Genomic DNA, 23,939 nt, shown 5'->3' with positions numbered 1-23,939 from the left:
AGATAGGTCTTTATAAGAAGTCAAAAAAAGCTGGTGGAAATTATTAAAAGCAAATTACTGAGCAGAGATATTTTCTGCACAAGAACTTTTTATTGGCACAGGGCATTAGTAGGTCTGAAGATACTCTCATAGAATCACAGAATGGTTTGAGTTAGAAGGGACCTTAAAGATCATCTAGTTCCAACCCCCCTGCCCTGGGCAGGGACACCTCCCAGCAGACCAGGCTGCTCCAAGCCCCGTCCAACCTGGCCTTGAACATTTCCATGGAAGCAGCATCCACAACTTCCCTGGGCAACCTGTTCCAGTGTCTCACCACCCTCACAGCAAAGAATGTCTTCCTAATATCTAATCTAAATCTACCCTCTTTCAGTTTAAATTCATTACCCCTTGTCCTACTGCTCCACTCCCTGATCCAGAGTCCCTCCCCATCCTTCCTGTAGGCCCCCTTTAGCTATTGGAAGGCCGCTATCAGGTCTCCCTGGAACCTTCTCTTCTCCAGGCTGAACACCCCCAACTCTCTCAGCCTGTCCCCATAGCAGAGGGGCTCCAGCCCTCTGAGCATCTTCGTGGCCTCCGCTGGACCTGTTCCAACAGGTCCATCTCCTTCTTGTGGTGAGGACTCCAGAGCTGGACGCAGGACTCCAGGTGGGGTCTCACCAGAGCGGAGTAGAGGGGCAGAATCACCTTGCTCGTCCTACTGGCCACAGTTCTTTTGATGCAGCCCAGGATGTGGTTGGCTTTCTGGGCTGCGAGCGCACATTCTTCTCTCCAGAGCTTTGTTGTGAAACTGCCAAGCGTGGCGAGGGGGCATAGATTGCCCTTCTCCACCTGGCTTTGTTGCTGTCTTGCGTCTCATTTTCTCTCTGTTGGATTTAAGTTCTCTCAACGGCTGCAAGACCTCGAAATGGGGGTACCATTGGGTGTCATGGAAGAATCAGATCCCAGCATCATTCCTGCCAGTGCAGCCAGTATCTTGGAGATGTCTTCTCCCCATGCCAGAGGAAATGCTGGGTTTCATTTCTCCAGCTGTCCTTGCTCTTTCATGCATTTTCACATCCTCCACAGTCCTGTCTTCATGTTTCATGGTGACTGGAGCTGGTGGACACTGTCTGGACATCTGTTTTGACCTGAGCCCATATTATTGGGCTGCCCTGACCATTCGCCTTGAGCTGAACACATTTTGTTCAGCGTGTCTGCAAGGTACATTAAAAATACTGCTGTCATCATCATCTAGTTCACTCATGTGCTGAAGTAATCAAGTGAAAATCAGTTGATAAAATAGCACATAGCCAGGAAAATTTAACTGTACAGTGCCTTGTTGCTCCGGGATGTCTTGAGGCACTCCACAAACAACGTAACATTGGACCAGGCTGCCCAAGAAAGTGGTGGAATCGCCATCCCTGAAGGTATTTAAAAGACAGGCAGACGTGGTGCTGGGGGACATGGTTTAGTGATGGTTTTTGTCAGAGTTAGGCTGATGGTTGGACTCAATGATCTTAAAGGTCCCTTCCAGCCTAGACGATTCTATGATTCTATAATTTAATAATAATGCCTGTTGGGCCCAGGTCCCAGTCGAAAGTCAAGGAAAACGAGTATTCCATTTCAATTTATGCCGCAGTAGCAGTGTTGATTCTAGCCGGGAACTGGCGTGCCTTAAGGAAGCTGGTTTTTTAAAGTGGTGTAACAGTTCTAGAAATAGTGAAAAATAGCGTCAAGTCAAATCTGAGGCTTTTACTCAGCTGAAGGAAAGAAATATGTTTTTGTAGCTTTCTTTTAAAAATCCAGTAGAAGTTTTTCTTTCAAATTAAAAAAAATACAAAAGTAAAAAATCTTTGGGTCTGTTTTCCAGTTAAAGAAAAAAAAAAAAAAAAGGAAAAGCCATTTTGAATTTAATTGAGAAGTACAAATTCTAAATGTCTGCAACTTGTAAGGGGAATGGAATAGAGCAGCAAACGTGAGAAATAAATGCTTCGGTGTTGAACTTGATCCAGGCGGTGAAAAATATTTCTGCCTATTGGCAGCTTGTCGGTCAAAGAAAATACTGGTGGAGTCATTTCTTCAGTTAATAAGCAATTTAACTACATGTATTTCATAGATTTTCCAGTTTCTTCAGCCTGATAATTGTGTGGAGTTTATTTATAAGACAGTATTGTTTCTTCGGTAGCTGTAATGTTAGGGACTGGAGTATCGGTGTTTTCTATCCCACAACAAGTTTGTGCCATCCCTGCTTAGGTAAGAGAAATGTTTAAGAGAGTCACTGACATAAAGATATGCAGTGTAATGTTTAAATTGGTCACAGATTAAATATAACACAGTGAAAATTTGCTAACACAGGTAGAATACCAAAGTTTACAGCTGAGACTTAATTGCCTTTCCTCTAAGCTGTTCCAGCAGAAATTTGTGCTGAGTTTAACTTCAAGTGTGTGCTATTTTTATAACCTGTTGTCTGATGCCCTGAATTAAGTGGTAGGAAATTTGCATGTATGTATAGATAACGCCATAGTTACTAGACTTTTCGTCTAAAAAAAAGTGGTTGAAAAGAAAAATGTATAGTATTGGCAATAGATATCGTCAAAGAATTAGAACAAAGTTTTCTTCTAGTTAAGATTTCACACAAAGCTCCAGAAGAGTGGAGTTCAGTGTTAACACTCATCAAGATGATACAGCCTCTATGTTTTACATCTTTATTTCTGGCTCACGCAAATTCAAGCAGCTCAGTCGATTGGCCCAGTGACTCACAGGCCACGTTTGGGAGGTTATAGGGACGCAGGAACTGCCAACCTGGGTCAGAGCCAAAGTCCATCTAATTTGATATCCCCATCTGTGAGACTGGTAGCGTGAGGTGCATCACTGGAAGACGCAGGAGCTGCACCTCCTGCACAAACCTCACACCAGTCTCTTAGAGATTGACTTTGGTTTTGTTTGCCCATGCCTTTATTTTTTTATAATTTTAGCTGTAAGGCCTAAATAAATCAATGTTTTAAATTAAAACCGTGAGCCTGGTATGATTCACTGTCTCCTGAGCCATATCTTTGCCATAATTCAGCCTCCTACACCAGTCACCTGTGCACGCAAACACTCTTCCTTTAACTCAAAAGGGCAACTCGAAAGATAACTCTGCTCCAGTCTTTCGGTGAGCAGTTTGAAGGCGTGTAGGTATCTTTCTCCACTACTACATCACAAAATAAGAGCAATAAAGGTCTTACTCTTACTCTTTTATGCAATGGTCCATTTTATGCCGTAGTTTACACTTGTACAACTGAAGCGCGCAGCACTCGATTGCACAACTAAATGATTCTAGAAAAAATAGTGATAAAGGAGCAAGTTGGGATTTTATGAGCACAGGTAACTAATACCTTCTCCAGCTTTGTTTATGAGTGAGATTAATTCAAAAGATTGCATAGGGGAGACCAAACCCCTCACTTTCATTTTCAAATCTGAAGCAGCACCAGCAGTCAACTGGGAATCAGAGTTAAGAAAAACATAGGAGGAAATATCTGATCAAAACCGAGGAATGAAAGTGAAGGTTATAAAGGTCCTAGAGTGCAGACTGCAGGAAAATCTGTTAGTCTGGGCAGGTGATCAGACAGTCCCAAAACTTTGCCAAGTGCACACTGACGTTGTTGATCTCTGAGGCTCTTTCATCATCATTGCGGCACAAAGGACGCCGCAACAGGTTCACGTGCACAAAGGTTTATCAGCGGGATCAGTAGCTGATGGCATGCACCAGCTCTAAGAGGGAAAGTTACTTTTTGGAAAAAAAAATGTAAGAGAGTAGAGGAAGATTTGGGACAACATTGCCAAACATCGAGTACTCTTTTCATGAAAAAGGAGAGGAAGACCTTCCCACTGTCCATATGGCTGTAGCGAGCCCAGATGGGCCAAAGCCCGCGCCGGAGCCCAGCACAGCCCTGCGATGCTGGATCTGTGACCGTCCCGTCGCAGAAACACAGGCATTGGGGCGGGGAGAGCCTTGCTGTTTAGCTCTTTTCCCTTCACCGCCCCCTTCTCTCCCAACCCTGCAGCGTTATTCCCCATGGTACTTAAGATTAGCAGATTTGTTTTAAATGTGAAAAATGATCTAGTCTTTTCCACTTCCCTCGGGGCAGATTATTCTACATCCAAATTGATTTCACTGCCAAGGAGCTTTGCCCTTTCTTATTTTCACACGATTAATTTCAGTGTTGCTGCTTGAACAAATCCTTCCCCCCCTCTTTGTGTACAACCTTCAGGTACTTGTAAATGACCTTGGCTGTCACGTACGCAAGGTTTTTACGTCGGCGTTTCAATCCTGCCGACAATGAAGCAATGTAAATTAGCACAGACGAATACTCCCTTTTTAATGTGATTCGCACATTGCACCAAGTTAAAGGCATGTTTGCAGAATTGGAAATACTGCTTTTACGTGCTTTCTTGAAAGTCTATTAGTCTGTCTGTTCCCCTGGTAGTTTGGGTTGTGTTTTAACTGTTGTTTTGTTAGGAATTAAAATTGAGTTGCTGGCTGACAAGTGGCATTAAGTCAGTCTTGAAAAAAGATTAGTAAAATTTCAGATTTATGAATACTAAACAGCACTACCCTTGCCTGTAGAAGCTAGGCGGCGTGGAGTTTTTAATCAGGCTTGTACTTTTTCAGTTTGGATTTCCAAGACCCAAATCTCCCTGCAGCCTCATGGGAAAACTAAGCAAGCAGAGTTATCTTCATCTGAGCTTCTTCTCACCCAAAGTTTGTTCTCACTTATCACAACAGATCATGCTGCAAAAATTCAATAAGGAATGAATACAGCCCAGGCTTTCTTTCCCCACCCGCTCCAAATACTTGCAGTGTCTAGGAAAATGTAAGGTTGAACTTAACAGAATAAGGACATCCTTCTCCCTGAATTTCATAAACAGACATAGAGAAGTTGGCACGTGTTTTTTGCCATATAACTGTGTGGTCAGACTGTGAATGAAAGATATATGTCTTAAGGAATATACCACGTGGTGACTATACAACCAGGCTTACAGTTGTCACCACCACCAGCTTCTGCAAGTCTGAAGGGACACCATTAAGAGCTTTCTGTGTGTGTGCATCCAGTCCATGGCCAAGTTTGCAGTTACACCAGGAAAGCAAGAATGACTCGGTAACATTGGCTTTCTTCTAGGCTTGGTCAAGTCACTTAACCTCAGTATACTGCATTATCTTAATAAAAGGCACTCCCATGGCCTTGGTGATCATATCCACCAGGTCCCACTGTTGACCTGGTCCCCCACAAAGTGCCTGTAAGGAGGGCGCTGCTGCGGTCCCGGTATTGCTGATGGAACAATGAGGCAGATGATCCCAAAACACGGTTTGACCCACGTCCCCCAGAGCGTGCTGCCATGCTAACTGCAAAACCACTTTTTGCATAAAGCAAGTGCACTAAAACAGGATTGTCTTCAAAAGCTGGATTTGGAGATTTCATATTCATCATGCATTTTGAATTGCTAAGTGAAAAAACCCACCATAAAAGCAGGCAGGTGATGTGTATGTTTGAAAGGAGAAATGACACTGAGTATCTGTTATGGTCCCAAATTTTCCTTCTGGTATCAGTACGACTTTTCAGTATGATGGGAGACATTTAACATACAGAGATTTAACAGCGTTTGAGTGCCCAAACATTTATTACAGTCTGCATTCAAGCAGAGTAAAAGAATGTTCCTAGTACAAAATCATGAATTAAATATAGAGAAAAGGATTGCAGGGACATGATGTTGCTGATAAATTTTGTACGTTTTTGTAGAATGCTGTACAAGTGAGGGATTTTCATTGAAGTTAGGCCAAAAACAGGTATTAAAGGAAAAGAATTAAAAAAAAAAAAAAAACCCAAACAAAACAACAAAAACATGGCAGATGAGAACCAGCAAAATGAATGAACTCATATGCATTGCTAAACCGATCTCAAACCAAGACTGATACGGATAATCACGAAACACAAAAACTAGGCTAAAGCTTAGCTCAAACTTGCCTAAAAATAGGTGGTAAATGAAGTTCATCTACACCCTGTAGAAAAGAATTTCACAGCCAGTGCTCTGGAACAGCTTTTTCTCAGGTGATCCCCTCGTGACCGAGGATTAGCACTGGTTGAATTAAATAGCAAAATAAAGGATTCCCAACGTATTTGGGAGTTGAATGGCTCTTAGAAGATACAGTTGCTTTTAGAGCTTTTAGAGCATCCAAAGAAATCTTTTCCCAACATATTAGGCTCTTCTGCAAAGCATAAAGAGGACAACCTCTATCAAGAGCACATTTACACTACAGAGCGTGGGCTGGATCAACAACTGAAAAAAAAAATGGGAAGAAGCTCAAAGTAAACGATGATATAATTGCCATATAACTGCAGCATGGTACAACTATCAAATTACTATTCTTTGTGATGTTTACCACTATAAAGCAAATTTTGAAATTGGATAGTTTATTCAAAGTTACCTGAAAATTTCCTTTAAATAACCACTATCCTATTAGCTGACGAGTAACGTATATGCAGCCGCTGCACCCGGGGAGAAGCATTTAGAATACAAAAGTGACGTTGACACAAAAAAAGTACCAAAGGGAGATCTTCCGGATGAGAAACACGCAGTGTCTTAATGTCTGTCACAACCAGGGAAGGTCGGTGTGTGTAAGCCAGACTTGCATAACTGGGGACATCTGGGGATACTGGGCCAAGCAAGAGTGCGCATCACAGTTTTCTTCTGGCTTTTCCAAAACACGGTCTATGCCTAAGTAGTATCAAACAAGAACTTGAGCCAGGACATCAGTGAAAGGTTTTCTCCCCTTTTTTTTTCCCTGAGAAAAGACTCTTTTTTGCATCACAGTTCAAACATTGTGAAGAACGACCCCACTGTTCAGTTGTCAAACAGTGCTTGAACATTCCATTTGCTTTTTAGTCTCAGGCGCTTGTCTATATAAAGTGCCTACTGATGCCAGTTCCTAGGTTAGTGGTAGTCTGTGCGGACTGATGGCAGTGAGGTATACAAGTAATCTACTGTACAGGTTTTTCACGGCGACTGAAATGCCCGAGTCATTTGCCATTACAGGATCTTACAATATTAATGGCAAAGAAATTGCGACTTATACAGAAATCCATTTTCAGGCACTTTTTCACTGACTTCCAGAAACTCTGCCTCCTTAAATACTGTTGAACCAAGCCTGAGCTTGATATCATCACAATTTCAATTCCCGTTGCATGCAGCTTTTGCATGGGGCTGAGAGATGTAGGCAAAGACTTCTCTCATTTATCCTACGGCTCTCCCACAGCCCTCTGGTCACATTGGGAGCCCCTGTGCAAACTGGATCCAGAATATTTGACAGGTCTCAAAATTTCCATTCTTAGAAGTAAATCCTCTCAAAAGCATACGTCTGAATTTTGCAGTTTAACCCTACCACTGTTCCTCACGTGCATGATCCTTTCTTAAAAAAGAACGTATGTTTTCAGTGTTGGTCTCTGCTCCTCCACCAAGAAAACAAAATACGGAATTAACACGGTTTGTCCAGTAAAAACCTGATTTTATTCTGTATGCGTCTCCCTGACCTCTCTTTGCCAGCCCCCTTATCTCTGTACATTAGAGATATGTATCATGGCATCTGTAAGAAGCATTTTGCTGGGTGTCTGCAGGATTTCATATCCTTAAGGTGGAGACCACCAGCCTGATTTTAATCACATTTATATTGGATACAAAACCAAAATCAAGGCTCCTGTCTTTGGTCTCTTGTGAAGAAACATGCACAAGAAAATATATACTTGGTAAGCCCGTTCAGTTGATACCAAGGACAATTATTTCTATAAGTTTGCAGGATCAGACCCATTTTAGTGTTTTGTAATATTTTGCAGTTTTTTGCTATTTTAAATATAAACCCTACTACTACACTGTGATAGTATATACGGGCAGTAACATGAATATACACATTGATTAATCTACAGAAGCGTTAACACATGCACAAAAATATTTGCTTATGGATATTAATAAACTAAGAGTCAGCTTTATTTTAGGAACAAGGTTTTTTACTGGTGTAAATGCAGTGACACAGTTGGCCATAATAGTCACCTGCTATGAGTTGTCAGACTTTGATTGTCCAAATTGAAGGGGAACAATATTAAGTATTAAAAGGGCAACACAGTACTTGAAATTGCAAAAGGAGAGAAAGTTTATATAACACTATAGTATATCTATTGTATCTATAGATATAGATATAATAGACTAGTATATCTAGTCTAATTTGGAATATACTGTTAGATCATGCATAAGCTTGAAAAAAAATATATGCTTCTCTGGTGAAAATGGGCTTTCTGAAGTTTCTGCTCTGGACTGTTGGGGAAAAGATTGAAAAAGAATACTTATAAGTGTTATTTATGGTATAATCTCTGTGAAACACAGCATATTTATTTATCAATTTGAAAACATTCTCTTTAATTCCAAAGTGAAATGGCATTTGGTAATGAAGTGATTGTCATTTTAAAACCTCTTTGTTTTTTGAGGTGCTATTGTATATATATCTATTTTTCCCTTTTAAAGTGTAATGCCTGTAGTATTACTGTGTCAAATTCAGATGAATCATGACAAACAACATTTTCACAATGGGAAATGTTAACATGCTACATTCTTTTCTTTGGAAAAAGTAAAAGAAAAGGTCACAGAAAACACATTTTAATTTAATTATATCCTTTAGGTCATTAACGTGATGTAATGTGCATGTCAGTCCTCTTTTCATCCACAGATTACTTTAATCCTTCATGTGCATTATTTTTTTCCTCTAGCTTTCTTTCATATTTGCTTTGTTTTGAAATTGCATGCTGTCTGGATTATTTGTGCATGACCTCCACATTAAGTTCACGTTGAATGTTTACATACTCGGAGATTTTCATGGATCATTTATGTGCATTTTTTTTTTCCTTTGTTTTCAGTTACTGAACTTTAAATATGCTTGAAATGTAAAAGTGGCATGAAACTTTCGTGACACAAGTAGACAACTATTTTAATAGAGATTTTCAGTACCTAACCACGTCTTTCAGAAATACGTATTCTAAACCACATTTTGTGCTGTGCTTCCAAAATGTAAGAAAATTAATTATGTTCTGAAACTCTAAATCTATTCCAGTTCAGAATTGGAGCCAAATACTGGTTATATTTCATTTGAGCAATAACAAATGCATGAGATATCGGTCCTTTAAATGAGTTAAGAAGGTCTCTGCACTCTTGGAGGCGATTACTCGCAAAGTTGTGTGTCTGGGCATTGCATATATTCAATATAGGAAAGAGCGTAGGACATTATCTGATGGACAGCACAGATGACTTCAGATAAACACTATCTGCAGCTTCATAGGTGCCCTCTGGAACTGCCACCTTCTCTAGTTGACTGTATAGGGACACTAATTCCTCATTTAGTATCTGAAACAGATGTCTCAAGTAGGCATATCCTGCTTTTACATAGTGCAGTGCCATGAACCCTTGCGTCTCTATAACGTCAAAGGTTTTATCATGTAAAAAACCCAATTTCTTCCATGTTAATTATCCATTTGAAGAATTAAAGCAATATATGTTGCTCAACTTGTAATGAAATACTGCTTATCAGCAGAATTCCATCTCTAAATCACATAAAATTAAAAGCATATCCAGAGGAACCTAATGAGTAAATATACATGTATAAAATAAAACAATTCCAGGCACTGGAAGAGCCTGCCCAGGGAGGTGGTTGAGTCACCATCCCTAGAGGTGTTTAAAAAATGTCTAGATTTGGCACTTCAGGGCATGCTCCAGTGGCAGAGATTGTAGGGGGGATTTTTTTGGTGTGTGTATGGTTGGACTTGATGATCTCAAAGGTCCTTTCCAACCATGAAGATTCTATGATTCTATGATTCTATGAATTATTTTTTTTTAAATTATGTCCCAAAAAAGCATAAAAACACACTTCAGAACTTGTCGATTGAGAGGCCAAATAAGACACTGTGAAAACAGCAGCAGTTACCAGAAAAAAATATTTTATTTTAATTGGCACAGGGCTGAATTCACATACCTACTACAAGTAAATCAAAGGCTTCCACTTTCCTTTTTACAGCCTGTTCTTTTTCAGCCCGTTAATTAATTCTGTGCACAGTCCGCTGCGATTAAAGATGAGTGGCTTGATCTCAAAGCATGCTGAGCCATCTGTAGCCCTTTATGTGAACAAGCCAAACACAACAGTTTCCACATAAAGGAGCTGAAGGTTGTGATTTGAGACCTCCATGATCAAACCGATCAGGTCTCCAGGGGTTTTGCCTTCAACCCACAGACCTCACCGCAGACACCTCTGATTCTTTGCAGCCGCTTGGTTTGGGCTGATTTGAGTCACTACAGTTCTCTCCACTTTTACAAACTAGTTGTTTTGTCAGCATGAGTGTGACAACAATTAGACGTCCCTGTTTTTGCCCCATGCCTTTTCTCCTTCACAGTCATTCAATGACAAGCGTAAAAAGAACTTCATCTTTTCACGAAAATTCCCATTCTACAAGAGCAAGGAGCAGAGTGAGCAGGAAACAAGTGATCCAGAACGTAAGTAACCTCTTGGAGACGATGTCACATGCAGCAGCACAAAAAAATGGGTGACACGCATGATACCAGTATCACACACATCCAGGCAAATATCTGTCGTAGGCAGGCAGGAGAGGTTTTACTACTGTGACCAATGTGTGACTGCAGTTTGGATCCAGCTGGTCCTTCCTTCCCTGGAAACACCGTTTTCAGAAGAATAAAACAGTGACCTTAACTTTTGGAAGAGCAAATGTGGCTCCTCGAAGTTGCTGTGGCACCTATCATAAATCCAAACTTGCCTCTGATTAAATATTCCTGGATCAGAACTGGCTCAAAAACAAAGTAAAAGTGATTTCTTTCCCAATATTAAACTAAATTATTAGTTTTTGAAAAGGTCTGCTCTAATCTCTTTTTTGTTCTCCAAATTGATTGCCATGGGCAGCTTCACTGAATGTTTAACAATTAAATAAAGTATTCATGCTAACAGCTTAAAGAAGTAAATCAGATCTTGGAATGTGTCCCTCCCCGGGCATTTACTGCTTGCTTAAATTGTACAGAGAACCAGCATTATTGAAAATATATGCTGGATCCAAGCCCAAATATTCACTTTTTTTCTTAATAATTCTCTCCTAAATTTTTCCAGTGAGGATCATTCCTGGGACTTTATTTCTGGTTGTTCCTTCTTCCACACAGCTCCAAAAGCCACTTGTCATGGTCACTGCTTCTTTCATTGGCTGCAACTCCCATAGACTATGGGTTTAAAGTTGTTTCAGACAGAAAAAGCAGGGATCCAGATTGCTCAATCAACATGGTCAGTCATGGTAGTATCCATTTCAACTCCACTGACTTCTTCCTTCCTCTTCTGCGGCTGTTCTTCCTTTCTCATTGCTCTCTCTGGGGACTTCCGTGCAGGACATCCCCGGATTAGGTGACGACGGTTATGGAACAAAGACTCTGAGTAAGTTCCCAGGAATGGTCACTGTAAATCTTTTTTTTTGTTGTTTTTTTTTGTTTTGTTTTGTTTTGGCTTCTGTTCCTTCTCTGAGGACCCTCCACTCCTGGCATGCACAAGATAGAGTTTTATTTGTTACCCAGCTGTGAATGCATTAAAAATGTTTCAATCGTTTTGTTCTGCATGACAATATTAAATAACATACAGTGTATCAAGCAGACACTTTCACTTCTTTTGTAATAACACCTTTTGTTTCTGACAGTGTGTTATTGTTCCCATCATGGCAGTTCTGTAGAGTAGCATACCTAGAACTCGTTTCGCTGCCTAGACTGTTCTTTTCGGCAACGATCCCTCCCTCTCCATCTAAAGGGAAAGTTAAACATTTTAACTTGATTACATCCCGAGGAGCTCAATAGAAAATTATTTTATGCTGTTGCTTCTGCATTTTCAGCTTTTTGCATGGGAGTGTTTGTTACTTTGCTGGATTTTAGATTAGTATTTGTTATTAATGGAAGAAGTCATTTGCAGGCTAGAGAAGACCATGCCTTCTCCAAAGCTAATTTGGGACCCATTTCACCATTAGCAACCTATTCTCTGTCACGCAACCTTAATCAATTTCTTTCTCTGATGCAGCAATCCTGTCTCAAGACCTGGCGTTGCAGAACGCGTAATGTCTCAGATAATTGTCCAGAAACAATTTTGCTTCCTCGAAAGTTAGACCAGGAAAATTGTATAGAGTGAAATATTTGCATCTGATTTCTATATGTATATAGCCACATTATATTCTGTATCCAGAGCTAAATAATTTAAACAAAATGCCACTTGCATGTGTTTGGCTGCTTCGTCCTCAGTTCTTATTCTTTTTCTTAAGTGCCAAGCAGTTGGGGCAAAATGTGTGTGAATGTTAACACTGCATCGCCTACTGTTTTGTATGTGCTTTTTAATTGCAGGAATGCACACCCATGAACACAATTTTAGACATTATTCTGTTTGTGACTGATTTGTTGAAAAGACTTTTTAATGGTTTAACTTTAAGCCATACAGTAGCTCTCAATTTAAAGATGAAAGCTTCATCTCTTGTACGAAGAAGAACAGTTCCGCAAAACTAGTTTTGTCGGTGATGGACAGCAAATGTTGCTGCCACCTGAATTTTAACCATTCTCCTACTTTAAGTAAAGTGCCATAGCAGCTCATTAGCAGCAAATGCAGATCCTTCCTGGCTAAAGAGAAGTAGAATACTTCTGATCTGATAACCCTCATGAATATCTCTGTCCTTACAAAGACAAATCTCCATAACATCCAACCGTTTGGAAGGAGATAACTGAATTCTGCAAATTGCTAAGGGAAAAGTAGCACAGAGGTATTATATAGGCTCCAGTTTCTCTATTAATATTGCACCTAGCTTTCGGTTACTGACACACCTCTAGACATTCCCGCCCATCCAAATTTCATTGATATTCAATTCAGAGATGCTTTTTAATGACAGTTCTTACTATGAAGGATATTTGTTCTTTTTTAATAAAGTTCTTCAGGGTCCTGTATAGCATATTAGCTTGAGATAATTCTTGCTACGAAATGTCCAAAAGCCAATATACTGTTTTCTTTCAAATGTAAGTTTAATTTTTTTAAGCTTGTTACTGAGCCCAAGATCAAAGTTTTCCATTACTATTTTTAGCAGGTATCAACCCCTCTCATTTCTGCTACTCCAGTAACGCCATCAGTCCCACTCTAGGAACCCAAAGCCATTAGACTGGTGCCTGGGGGAAACGCAGCACCTTGCAGAGAAGAGGCGGCCTTGGCACTGTTCCCCTAGTCATCCTTCATGACACCCATACATGGTCTGCTCTGGGTTCATCCCAGGGGGTTCTTGGCTTTTACGAGTTCCTTCTTTCACTGGGAATGTTTAGAGGCAGTTGCAGGTCAGTGTTGTGAGTCACCCACAGACTAATCCACCCACTGGTTTAATGACAAATATTGGACCAATTTTGGCTCCTAGCGTTTGTCAGGAGGTGACTTCTTTGTACCCGTTGTCCATTTAACCACTGTGTCTCATTCTTACTAACCCAGTCTGGCTCCCCACTCCATAGCCATTATACCATTGGCTTCTAAATGTCCTGGAGCCGCGAAAAGTTTCAGCTGTCAAATGATCTTTCAGGTGCAAGGTAATCAGCGTTTCTACCAGAGATACTATTAAAACCACCATTTAATGTGGTTCTGCAGACCTCTTGGAGATCATATACCAAGGTCTGACTGACCACAAACAGTCTGCTGACTACAGTTTGGGAACAGCAGCTTCACATGATAAAGATTCCACTTTTCTTTAAATAATATGATGATAGAAATAGGACACCAAATTTGCCAAACCACAAGTCTGACCCATCATGATAGTTCTTGCAACCCTAGTCACCCATCCAGACTGGTCTGGTAAAGGTTTTCATGTTCTAGCTCAAATCCTTAGGTTAGACAATGTCTGGAAAAAGATTTCTTCCATATTTTTTTTTTCTTAGTCTTGTCATTGGTTTTGTCGTCTTTTTTTTTGGACAGGGTAAAATGGATACACTTACAATATTTGGTATCAAAACCATTTTCATGTTAATTTGTTAACCCTTTGGGATAGTGCGCAGTGAATACAGATGGCCACAGGTTAGAAGTTTAGCAGGAATAGTTCCAATGCATTAATGATGCGCGTTAGTGATAGTGCAGAATAATATGAGCTCAGGTTTCATGAAATTACTCAAGACGTCCAGTGAGATGCAAGTGAAGCAGAATATACTTTGAAATTAGGTTGTCTGAAATGTCATTGTCTCATCAAGAAATGACATGGCTCTGCCATGACACGTGTCACTAGCTAATAATACATATATTGTCTTTCTGAAATGCCACAAGAGAGAAAGCTTTCATTTTACCTGTGTAAATTATCTGAGAGTTTTCAGGTGATGTCACTGCATAGTTTTTATTTCCTCTCTGCACAACTACCTTTGCATGACTGTGGCAGTTCTTTTAAGTTTCTGCAGCTCTGTGGTGCTTGGTTATGTTCTTTAATTTGCTGTACTGTTCTTGCAGAACATGTTTCTTCTAATGCCAGCGATAGTGAAAGTAGCTACAGTAAGTTACTGCTTTCATTAGAGTCCTTTTACTTTGCATTGCTTCTTCTGTTTGTTTCTTTTATTTTGTTTCTCTCCTTGCTGCTCTTTTGTTAATGTTAAAAAGACGGTTGGAGCAAATGGCTTGGAATTCAAATTTATGAGCACATTTTGAGTACAAAGCTGTAAAAGAAAACTGTCAACCTTTATAAGAGAAGGGAGGAAGGTTGTTATTTGGGATGTATTCTGGGACATAAAACCAAACCTGGCTGTGCATAACCTGCGAAAGTCGGGATTATTTGGTTTAGTGACAAGAAGTTTATTTCAGCAGGGAGAGAGTAGCTTGTTGATGATCTTTTAAGAGTAAAATTACTCCATAGCTGTAGTCAAACCTGCAAAAAGCATCCTCTTAACAAGACCACGATTTTTACTTGCATTTCTGCATGCCTGTATGAAGGACTAAGAAATAGTCCCCAAAACTGTGTTGAGCCCGTCATTTTGGCAGTACAGATTTCCTAATGCATATTGAAGTCTTCCAAAAAAGGTAAGATAGACATTCACCCCTTAGGCACTGCCACTGAATGTCACAGATTCCCTATAAGCGAGGCCCCAACCCTACAACCTCATCTGGTTGGAATTACAGACTCCGTCCGGTCATATAGCCAAGAGGCAGATTGTATGTTCTAGGTAACTATTAGTAATACCCCAAAATTTTACCAATATAACTTTTTTTTTCTGGAAGCGTTGAAAAGTAAAAAAATAAAGCATTAAATAAATGCCTGGAAATGTAATAAAAGGTAATTAAAATGACAGATTGCTTACTAAATCACCCAGTTCTTTAATTTTTTCAAGCCATTTGCTTAGCAAATCAAGTTTTCCACCAGTCACTCAGCACTTGTGCTAAGCACCCACATACATTCAGGTAATCATTGGTATCATACGTCATATTTACTAGCCTTGATATAGTGCCTAGCAGTTGAGCTCTGTTAATAAACACTGTTTTTTCTCAGTAAAACAGCTAATCTTATGCAATTCAGAAATGGCAAATTTGTTTGTAATCTCTTGTATTGCAAAGGTTTCCTTGGAAAGCAATTGCCAGAGTCACAAGAAAACAGTAGGCGCTCTTGAACTGCCAAGATCCAGTTCTCAACCACTTTATTTTTAATGTGTCCTCTACTGAGGAGGAGGAGAAGGATTTTATGCTTGAAATATAAGATGCTCTTCCCTAAGAGCGACTTTGCAATCAGGAATGAGTCGGGAGGTTAAATTTTCAGAAGTTTTCAGGTCTGCTCTGGGTGGTCAGAGAGAGCAGTCAACAAATTGTGAGGGCACAGAGATAAAAGAGATGAGGCCTGTCATGAGGAAGTTGTATTATTTCACTGCATTTCTAACCTTCTGGGACTGATGAGAGAGGACACTAAAAGGCCTATCAATATAACTCATGTGGGAAGAGTAATTATCAGACCTAGTCTGTGAATATTTCCTAAAGACATATTCCTCAATATCCTAATTTATTTATTTCTAATGAAAGGGAAAAAAAATAATAGGTGCTTGGAGTAAAGCTCATTCCTGGTAGAATAAGACAGCATGCAGTTATTATTTCTGCTCTTCTTGTTTGCATCTGGGTAGCCGAAAATGGGGCCCAACATCAGTCACTGCCATAAACCCAAGTTTGTTTTGAACTCCATTTGGAGCCAGCCATATTGCAAAGCTGTTCTTCAGTGTGGTGTAGTGCTACTTCAAGGAGAATTTGTGCGTTCAAGGTGAAGCACTACAACTTGTTTTACCAGGGCACCGCGTGTGTTGACTTGCAAACTCGTCTAGTCCTCAGTCTGTGCACTGGTAAAATGGGGCACACTAAGAGGAGGAAAAAAAATGAAGCTGAAAAATTCATGAGGAGCAAATAAAACACTACTGGAGAGCTCAAGGGTTTTGCATGGGGTTGTGACCCTGTCCCAGTGCTCCTTTTCTCTTCTGTTTCCCCAGCAAACGAGCAGGAAAAAAAGGGGTTGCCTGCCCCACTGCTTTCTGAATTGTAGGAAACTGGGGAGGAGTGGCTGGAAAGATCCCTGGGGGAAAAGGACCTGGGGGTGTTCATGGACAGCCAGCTGAATATGAGCCAGCAGTGTGCCCAGGTGGCCAAGAAGGCTGACAGCATCCTGGCCTGTATCAGGAACAGTGTGGCCAGCAGGACTAAGGCAGTGACCGTCCCCCTGCCCTGGGCACTGGTGAGGCCCCACCTCGAGGGCTGTGTCCAGTTTTGGGCCCATTAATACAAGAAGGACATTGAGGAGCTGGAGCGTGTCCAGAGAAGGGCACCGGAGCTGGTGAGGGGTCTGGAGCACAAGTCTGGTGAGGAGCGGCTGAGGGAGCTGGGGGTGTTCAGCCTGGAGAAGAGGAGGCTGAGGGGAGACCTTCTCGCTCTCTGCAGCTCCCTGAAAGGAGGGGGCAGAGAGGTGGGGGTCAGGCTCTTCTCCCAGGTAACAGGTGATGGGACAAGAGGAAACGGCCTCAAGTCACGCCAGGGGAGGTTTACAATGGATATTAGGAAAAATTTCTTCACTGAAAGGGTTGTCAAGCATTGGAAGAGGCTGCCCAGGGCAGTGGTGGAGTCACCATCCCTGGAGGTATTCAAAAGACCTGTAGATGTGGTGCTGAGGGACATGGTTTAGTTGTGGACTTGGCAGCTAGGTTTACAGTTGGTCTCAATGATCTTAAGTGTCTATCCAACCTAAATGATTCTATGATTCTATGAAATCAGCAATTCACACCTTGGCCAGCACAAAATAAATGTCTGTGGATAAGAAACAACTGGCAAGTGCCATGTGTTCTCCTGCAAATGTTCATATTTGTCCCTAAAATCAGGCCAGTTGGAGTGCAGAGTGAGGGGTTCTGCATTTGTTCTAGTGGATCTCTGGCAATTGCTTTAACATGTTTCTCTAACTTTTGCTTCTCATGATGAGCTTTTAGTGAAAAGTAGCTAGTGTCGAAACCTGTATTACTTGATCATTCCTAGAACCATTCCAAACCAGGGGTACAACTACACAAAGTGATGTTGAAGGCTCCTGAGAACTGTCCAGGTTGTGCCCTGGACAGTCATCAATAGAGGGGTTACAGATTGACTGGGCTTTTTCTGGGAGATATTCTGATGCATTCATATGGATTTAAAAAAAAATATATTGCTTAAAAATGTGAGTATTGGGTTGAAGTATTGCTCACATCTTGGGCTTGGGGGTTAAAGAATCAACTTCTTAACAGAAGTCAAATACTTTTTATTTCAAAATAATGATATAATTGAAAGTCCTTCTATGTGGTCTCAAGAGAAAATTCTTTGACCACTTCTTAGCAGCAAGGCTGTTACACATAGGGAACCTCATTTCTGGGTTTGTAATGAGCAAAAGAGCTGGAGCCAACGGGGGGGTTTTCTTTACTTCAGCCTCAGGGGGAACCACAAACACATTTGACAGTAGAATCTGTCCCTTTTTAAAAAAAATTAAAAAGTACTTTTGAGCCAGGAACAGATGCTGGCCTGATCTGAAAGGGGCTGAGCTGCCACACAGCTGCTGCTGCATCACACTGGCCATGCTACTGTGAAGGCTATAACTATGGTAGTTTCTTTGCATCTGTTCTCAGCAGTAAAAACAAGTTTGCAGAGTGGTATATAAAATCCCGGACTGGCAGAAAGATGTTCCTTTTGTGATAGGGTTACATAAAACCAGCCTTGACTTATCCCTGAACCAGCTAATCAAACCATGATTGAAAGTTTATTTTGAGCTCTGTAACTTAAAATGTTCTGATTTCTTCTTCAAATCCAGCTTGTAAGAACATATTTTTTACCGTGGACTCATCAGTTTTTATTTTGCGAGGCAGGATTTTCATAATGGTCACGAATTTCATGTCTCTCTGTTGCGTATGTGTTGTAACGCTCTTACACATAGTTCAGAAAAGGTTTTTACAGCTGTCGTCAAAATTACACACACATTACCACATCTATTTAGCCTAATTGCATAACTAGTTGTGATTGCACCAATTACCTAGAGAGGCAATAGATGACTAAAAGTTAAAAATAAGGACAAATGTTAGAAACAAATGTTTTTACCCTCTGTCAGCAAGTCAGCGAGTTACTCTTGTAATGAGATTTGAAGACTCAGAATAAGGTTAAAGGAGCCCTGATTATTATGTTAGGCCACTGATTAATTAGGACACTTACGTTGGCCCTCACGCTCCCCAAGGATTACTGTATTATTCAGGCACACTCAAATTGGCACAAGCACTGAAGTCTCATTTTATGCCCTCACAAGCTATATTATCTTAGACATATAGTGCCAAGGGACCACTTTTCGGTCACAAATTCATTCTCAGACTACTGATGATCTTTTCACGTATTGGATTTCCAACCTTTCATAGCTATCAACATATTTCCAAAAATCATGTGTTTACTTACATAAATAGAGGTCCGGGAAAGGGATTTTGAGCCAAACAGGGGCTAGGATATTGACCGTCCAGTGCAGTCTGTGCAGATGAAACAAAACAAGAAATTGATTTCTCCAAGATCTTGCAAGTACAACTCAGCTAATCCATACCTTAGCCCAAAACCTAAAAGGATGATGACAGAAAAACAAGCCTTCTTTGATCTTAGATCCAGCTGAGCAACAAAATTCAGGCAAGAGCTCGAAAATAAAATCAATTTGGCTCATCTACATGTATTTCACATGCGGAATGATGGTGACCACCACCACTAGCCCAGAAATTTTAATGAACCCTAAAATTCTCTTTGATTTTTCTAAAATCATAAATAATTTTTAGCTCTCTTCGTAAGCACTACTTTTTTTGTTATTCACTTAGATCCCTTCACAGATTTTTTTCAATCACAGCCATTAATGGGATGCCAAAAATCCATGGATTCCCACTGCATAAGGGCTTGCTGAGGGTGGGTGTTTGGTTCCATGGTGGCCGCACCACAGCAGCTGGCAGCAGCTCTCCTGCCCCGCTACTGGGTGCAGTTACGCCAGCACTGCAGAAGCTCTGGGTGCTCTGGCATCCTATTTCCCAACGGGAAAGGGGGCCTTTTTATGGATGACATGAAAAATGCCTGGTGTCTGCCAGGTCTACACCGAAACTGGTTTTGAGTCTTTCACAGATTCTCTGCCATCTAATCAGAAAGGGAAAACAGCGGCAACACCTTAAATCCATTTTAGCCCCTCTCAAACACTATAAAATCCGTTAAAAAGATGAGATTAGTAGTTCTTATGAAACTCATCTGACCACGCAGGACCTCTCTGCCCTGTTTATAGAAGCGACGAGTTATAACAAACTCCAGATGATTCTTCTCTTCCCAAGCGTGAGAAATCACCAACCGGCAAACCAAGAACAAAGGGAAGCAGAGCCATAGCGATGCTGGGAAACTGAAAGCCCTCCAATAATTTTACTCATAAGTATATTACATTTAGGAAAGCTTCCTTTTTCTTTCTTCTCTTTCCTTATTTTCTTTCTTTTCTTCTCTTTTTGACTTGATGGAATTTTACCAAAGAACAAGGAATCATGCCGAAATCCTACAGAAAGGACTTTGTCTTTTTTCGCTTTTCGTTTTGACTGTTTAATTTTGAAAAGATTTTCCAGATCAATATAGCTAACCTGTGCTAATTAAGCCATTAATGTGGGTGGTAAATGAGGCTTAGTCAAATGATAGATAATAGCCTGTGTCCTGCTGAGTTTCACACTGTGTCTCACGCCTCAAAGCCATCGCAAGGTTGTACCGATCCAATTATTGATTGACTCCAGAGCTCTTCATTATACTTAATACTTTATGGACTACTTCAAAATGGTGCAGAACTGACTGAGTAGAGATCATTAAAGAATACCATCTGGTACATTAGCAAGTGTATTAGCCCCTAAGGACTTACAGGATGTTGTCTGGGCAGAAAGGATTTTATTCACATAGAAAGTTGAGCTTCCTGAGCCTTTTTTCCAGAAAAGTAAAGCAGTGGAAATGGTGCAGCTTTCCCCCGCACTCACACTCCGTGTAGAGTCTGAAACCCAGCGCTGAAGAGCCTTCACTCAGGAAGACGTCAGTCTTTCAGTCCCTCTGTATCACAACAACCTCGAAGTTTCTCCTTACTTGCTGCAACCCTTTCCAATGGCTTAAGCTTCAGCACAATTTGAGTGGGATGGAGTTTTTTTGCTTTGCCTTCAGTCGGGCCACAGTTTCACGAGACTTCTGTGAAACAAGAGGCTGGTTTGTCTCCGTAGCCCATACCCTGTTGATGGCGTGGAGGTAACAACAGCTTTAACATCTGGACATGTCTGCCAGAGACTGGGCAAAAGAGAAGGTAAAATCTGTGCTGGCTTATTTGTGCTGGTTATAATTCCCTGCCCAAGCCAAATATTAGCCCACAGAGAAATTTTTAAATAGCATCAGAGTTATTGGTTATTTTCCTTCAGTCACTGTCACTCCCGTGGGATTCTACTCTTTACATGCAGATGTCTGCATCTGACCTTGCTGTTTAACTGCTGTTATGGGACAACGGAGACAAAAGCGCCCTTCTGACTTTTTCTCTCATCCCAAAGTAGACATATAAAATAGGTCAGATGACTCATGTTGTAGAATAAGCACTTGCCTATTTGTAGGCACCCATTGTCTCTAAAGGGTGCCTAGGGACTAGCTCAGACATAAGCACTTGTGATACAGGTTCCTGAAATTAGCTGAAATGAATCCCCTTCTGTAAATCTGTATCCACGAAAACAAGTATTTTCAAGTTCAAGATTGTATTCGTACAAACAGGCTCCTCTCCACACGCTCAGTACGTGACGCCTTCATCGCCCACCCCAAGACTGGCTTTGTTGGGCTGTTGAAACGCATGTCCTTGGGGGGCTGGAGGGCAGGCAGCGCAGGAGTGTGCCCCTCCGGCCTGGAGAGTCAATCGTTTCATCTGCAGCGGAATGGCACATCCTGAGTTTTATACCACCCTCAAAATTCCCAGAGAAACTTAAGGGAAAGCAATACATCTGACGCGTGAAACCTAGTCTAACAATAATTCTGGCGTTTTAACTTGGCAAAAAGCCAAAGTTAAGCAGGTGATTACAGTATCAAACATTTGCAAATAGAGAAGAAAATTCATTATCCACACTCCTCGTGTTACGTTGCCTTGTTCTCAAAAGCTGTCTGATCCCTTCCTATTATTAAAAACGGTATTTTCTCCTGTGCTGCTTCAGCACCATTGCTAGGTTGGAGCTGGCCCTGTCTGTTCTCCCTCTCTCCTACCACATCAGTACATTTTTTTTATTTGCTCTTTCTGTCATTGCCCTTCATTACGACTCTATTTTCACTTGAAAAGCTTTCTTTCTTACACGTTTCTCACAGCTGTCTAGATAATATATCACAAAAAATATCAACTTCTTAGGTTCATGAGGCGAGAGCCAGCCTAAGACTAAATCACAAAAAGTTTCGTACCCACTTGGGAGCTAGGCAGTGCGTCCAGTACAAATCTTCATATAGTTAACGGAGCCTCGAGGGGGACTCAGGTAGCAGTCAGAGTACTTCAGGGTGAGGTGTAGCCCTCAAAACCTCTAAATCCTTTCTATATTGTCCATCAGGTGTCAGGCAGCACTCTTCCCCTGTATCTGCACTCTTTGGTTTGGCAGGAGCCCGCCAAAATAACGTAACACAGACTCATGTGATTGCAAGCAGGTGAAATGAAGGCAATCCTCTCTGTTTTATAAAGCCCTGGTACCTCTTATGGCACTCTTTTTTTCTGTAATATCTAGATGAGTTGCAAAATCCCACCTGTGGATCTTCTCAGAGACAAGCCCTGAACTGAGTAAAAATAAAATCGTAATTTCAAACTTTGCTGAGCCTAAGTCATATTTAGAACCTGCCAGAGCCCTTATGTGGTACCAAGTATGTGACAGTGACCTAGAAAAAGAAATGCCCAGGAATTACTCATGCAGCAGGTTGAAGAATCCTCCCCCCTCCCCTCGTGCACTCTCGTGGAGGAGAGGACAGTGATGAATTGGGGCTGTACATCTGCACCCAAGTCGTGGTCCATATAGTGCCACTTGTTTCTCACGGCAAATTTCTCTGCTTTTAAATGTCACCATGAGGAAACGGCACTCTCCTAAGAGGAACGGAGGGGCAATAAGTGTGTAAAATACGACGCTGTGAGATTTGTGTTCAGGCAAAGGATAAGGGTCAGAAAACAGCTCATGGCTAGATGTCAGGCTGCGAATAAACTAGACTGTGGGGGTTATGCACAGATGGACGATCAACCAAAATGCATATATTCTGAGGATAAAAATTGTTCAGTGTAGGTCGCCTGTGGATTCGCCCTGCAGCAGCACGTTAGGGCCTTAACAATCAGACAAGCAAAAGAATTGCATCTTAAATTTCCGCACTATCCTTGTGAACAGCCTTGCTATCAGATCAATAAATGAAGCCTTATCGCCCATCATTGAAAAAGCCCAACTTCAGCAAAGAGAATTGAAACATGTGGCAGGGAGGGGAAGGGAAAAAAGTGGCCTCCACACTTTAAAGTTATGAGGGACTTTTTGGAATGGTTCAGGCGAGAGCGTTACCGGAGAGAAGTGCTGAACTTGATCTGTCTCTATGTGAAGCATTTTATCAGGCTTTAATACTTGACGTGGTGCTTGTCAGCTTCAATCTCTTCTCTTTCTTTTTTCATCAGGAGGCCAAGAAGACTGCATCCTTTCTTATGAACCTGTCACCAGACAGGAAAGTAAGTTTCATCTGCTTCTCTGTCACTCTTCCTTATATTTTTCATTTCACATTTTGGGGGCCAGCAGAGCAGCAAGCCTTCCCGTGCCAGCCCCAGATTCTCTGTGGCTCCTTTTTCTTGGCCACTCGGTCTATCGCATACAAAAGAAACGATGAAAGGGTCTCTTTCGCTATCCCCCACTTACTAATGTTCTCAGGACTCTCCCCAGTATGCTCATTGGCCTTTACTAATAAATATGTTAATCAGTCTACAAAATATTGATTCAGATTTTCTAGATTTACTGCAATGTTGTCCCATGGTGTTGTGGTTTAGGCCAGGACAAATCAGGACACGTGGGAAGCCGTTATTATTTTCCTTATGGGAAATATGGGATATGTGACTGTAACCCGGGTAAATGAACCTACAGGAAGGCAGCTGAAAGCGGGAGCACACCCACCTGATTCAAGGGGGGATGCGCTCATGTAACTAACGAGAAAAAAATCCTACAATATCCTTTCCATGCCTCATGAGAGAGTCCATCTGAAAGCATTTGGGAGCGACCTTATTGAGCAACAGCCAATACATGCGCTTCCACGTAGTCATTTGACTACCTGTGCGTGCGCCACCACAGAGCTCCGCAAAACGCGTGGTGCTTGTTCCAGTTTCCTTATC

General features: G+C 41.2%; 1 protein-coding gene across 26 annotated transcripts in view; it reads left to right on the top strand.

The window, feature by feature from the left end:
- Positions 1–23,939, top strand: part of DLG2 (discs large MAGUK scaffold protein 2) — a 1,060,606-nt gene that overhangs the window by 1,021,373 nt on the left and 15,294 nt on the right. For 15 of the 26 annotated variants that reach the window (XM_063325909.1, XM_063325871.1, XM_063325926.1 and 12 more), the window contains 3 exons: positions 10,443–10,542; positions 14,537–14,578; positions 23,238–23,288. In XM_063325909.1, coding sequence (XP_063181979.1) covers positions 10,443–10,542; positions 14,537–14,578; positions 23,238–23,288 — 193 coding nt within the window. Of the gene's footprint in view, positions 1–10,442; positions 10,543–11,433; positions 11,480–14,536; positions 14,579–23,237; positions 23,289–23,939 lie in introns of all 26 variants that reach the window. The other 11 variants (XM_063325941.1, XM_063325899.1, XM_063326008.1 and 8 more) reach the window with 3 other exon arrangements.

This window comes from Chroicocephalus ridibundus, chromosome 1 (genome assembly GCF_963924245.1).
Source record: "Chroicocephalus ridibundus chromosome 1, bChrRid1.1, whole genome shotgun sequence".
NCBI classification, from domain to species: Eukaryota; Metazoa; Chordata; class Aves; order Charadriiformes; family Laridae; genus Chroicocephalus; species Chroicocephalus ridibundus.
The sequence above is the reverse complement of the archived record's forward strand: the minus strand, read 5'-3'. Positions and strand labels throughout refer to the sequence as shown.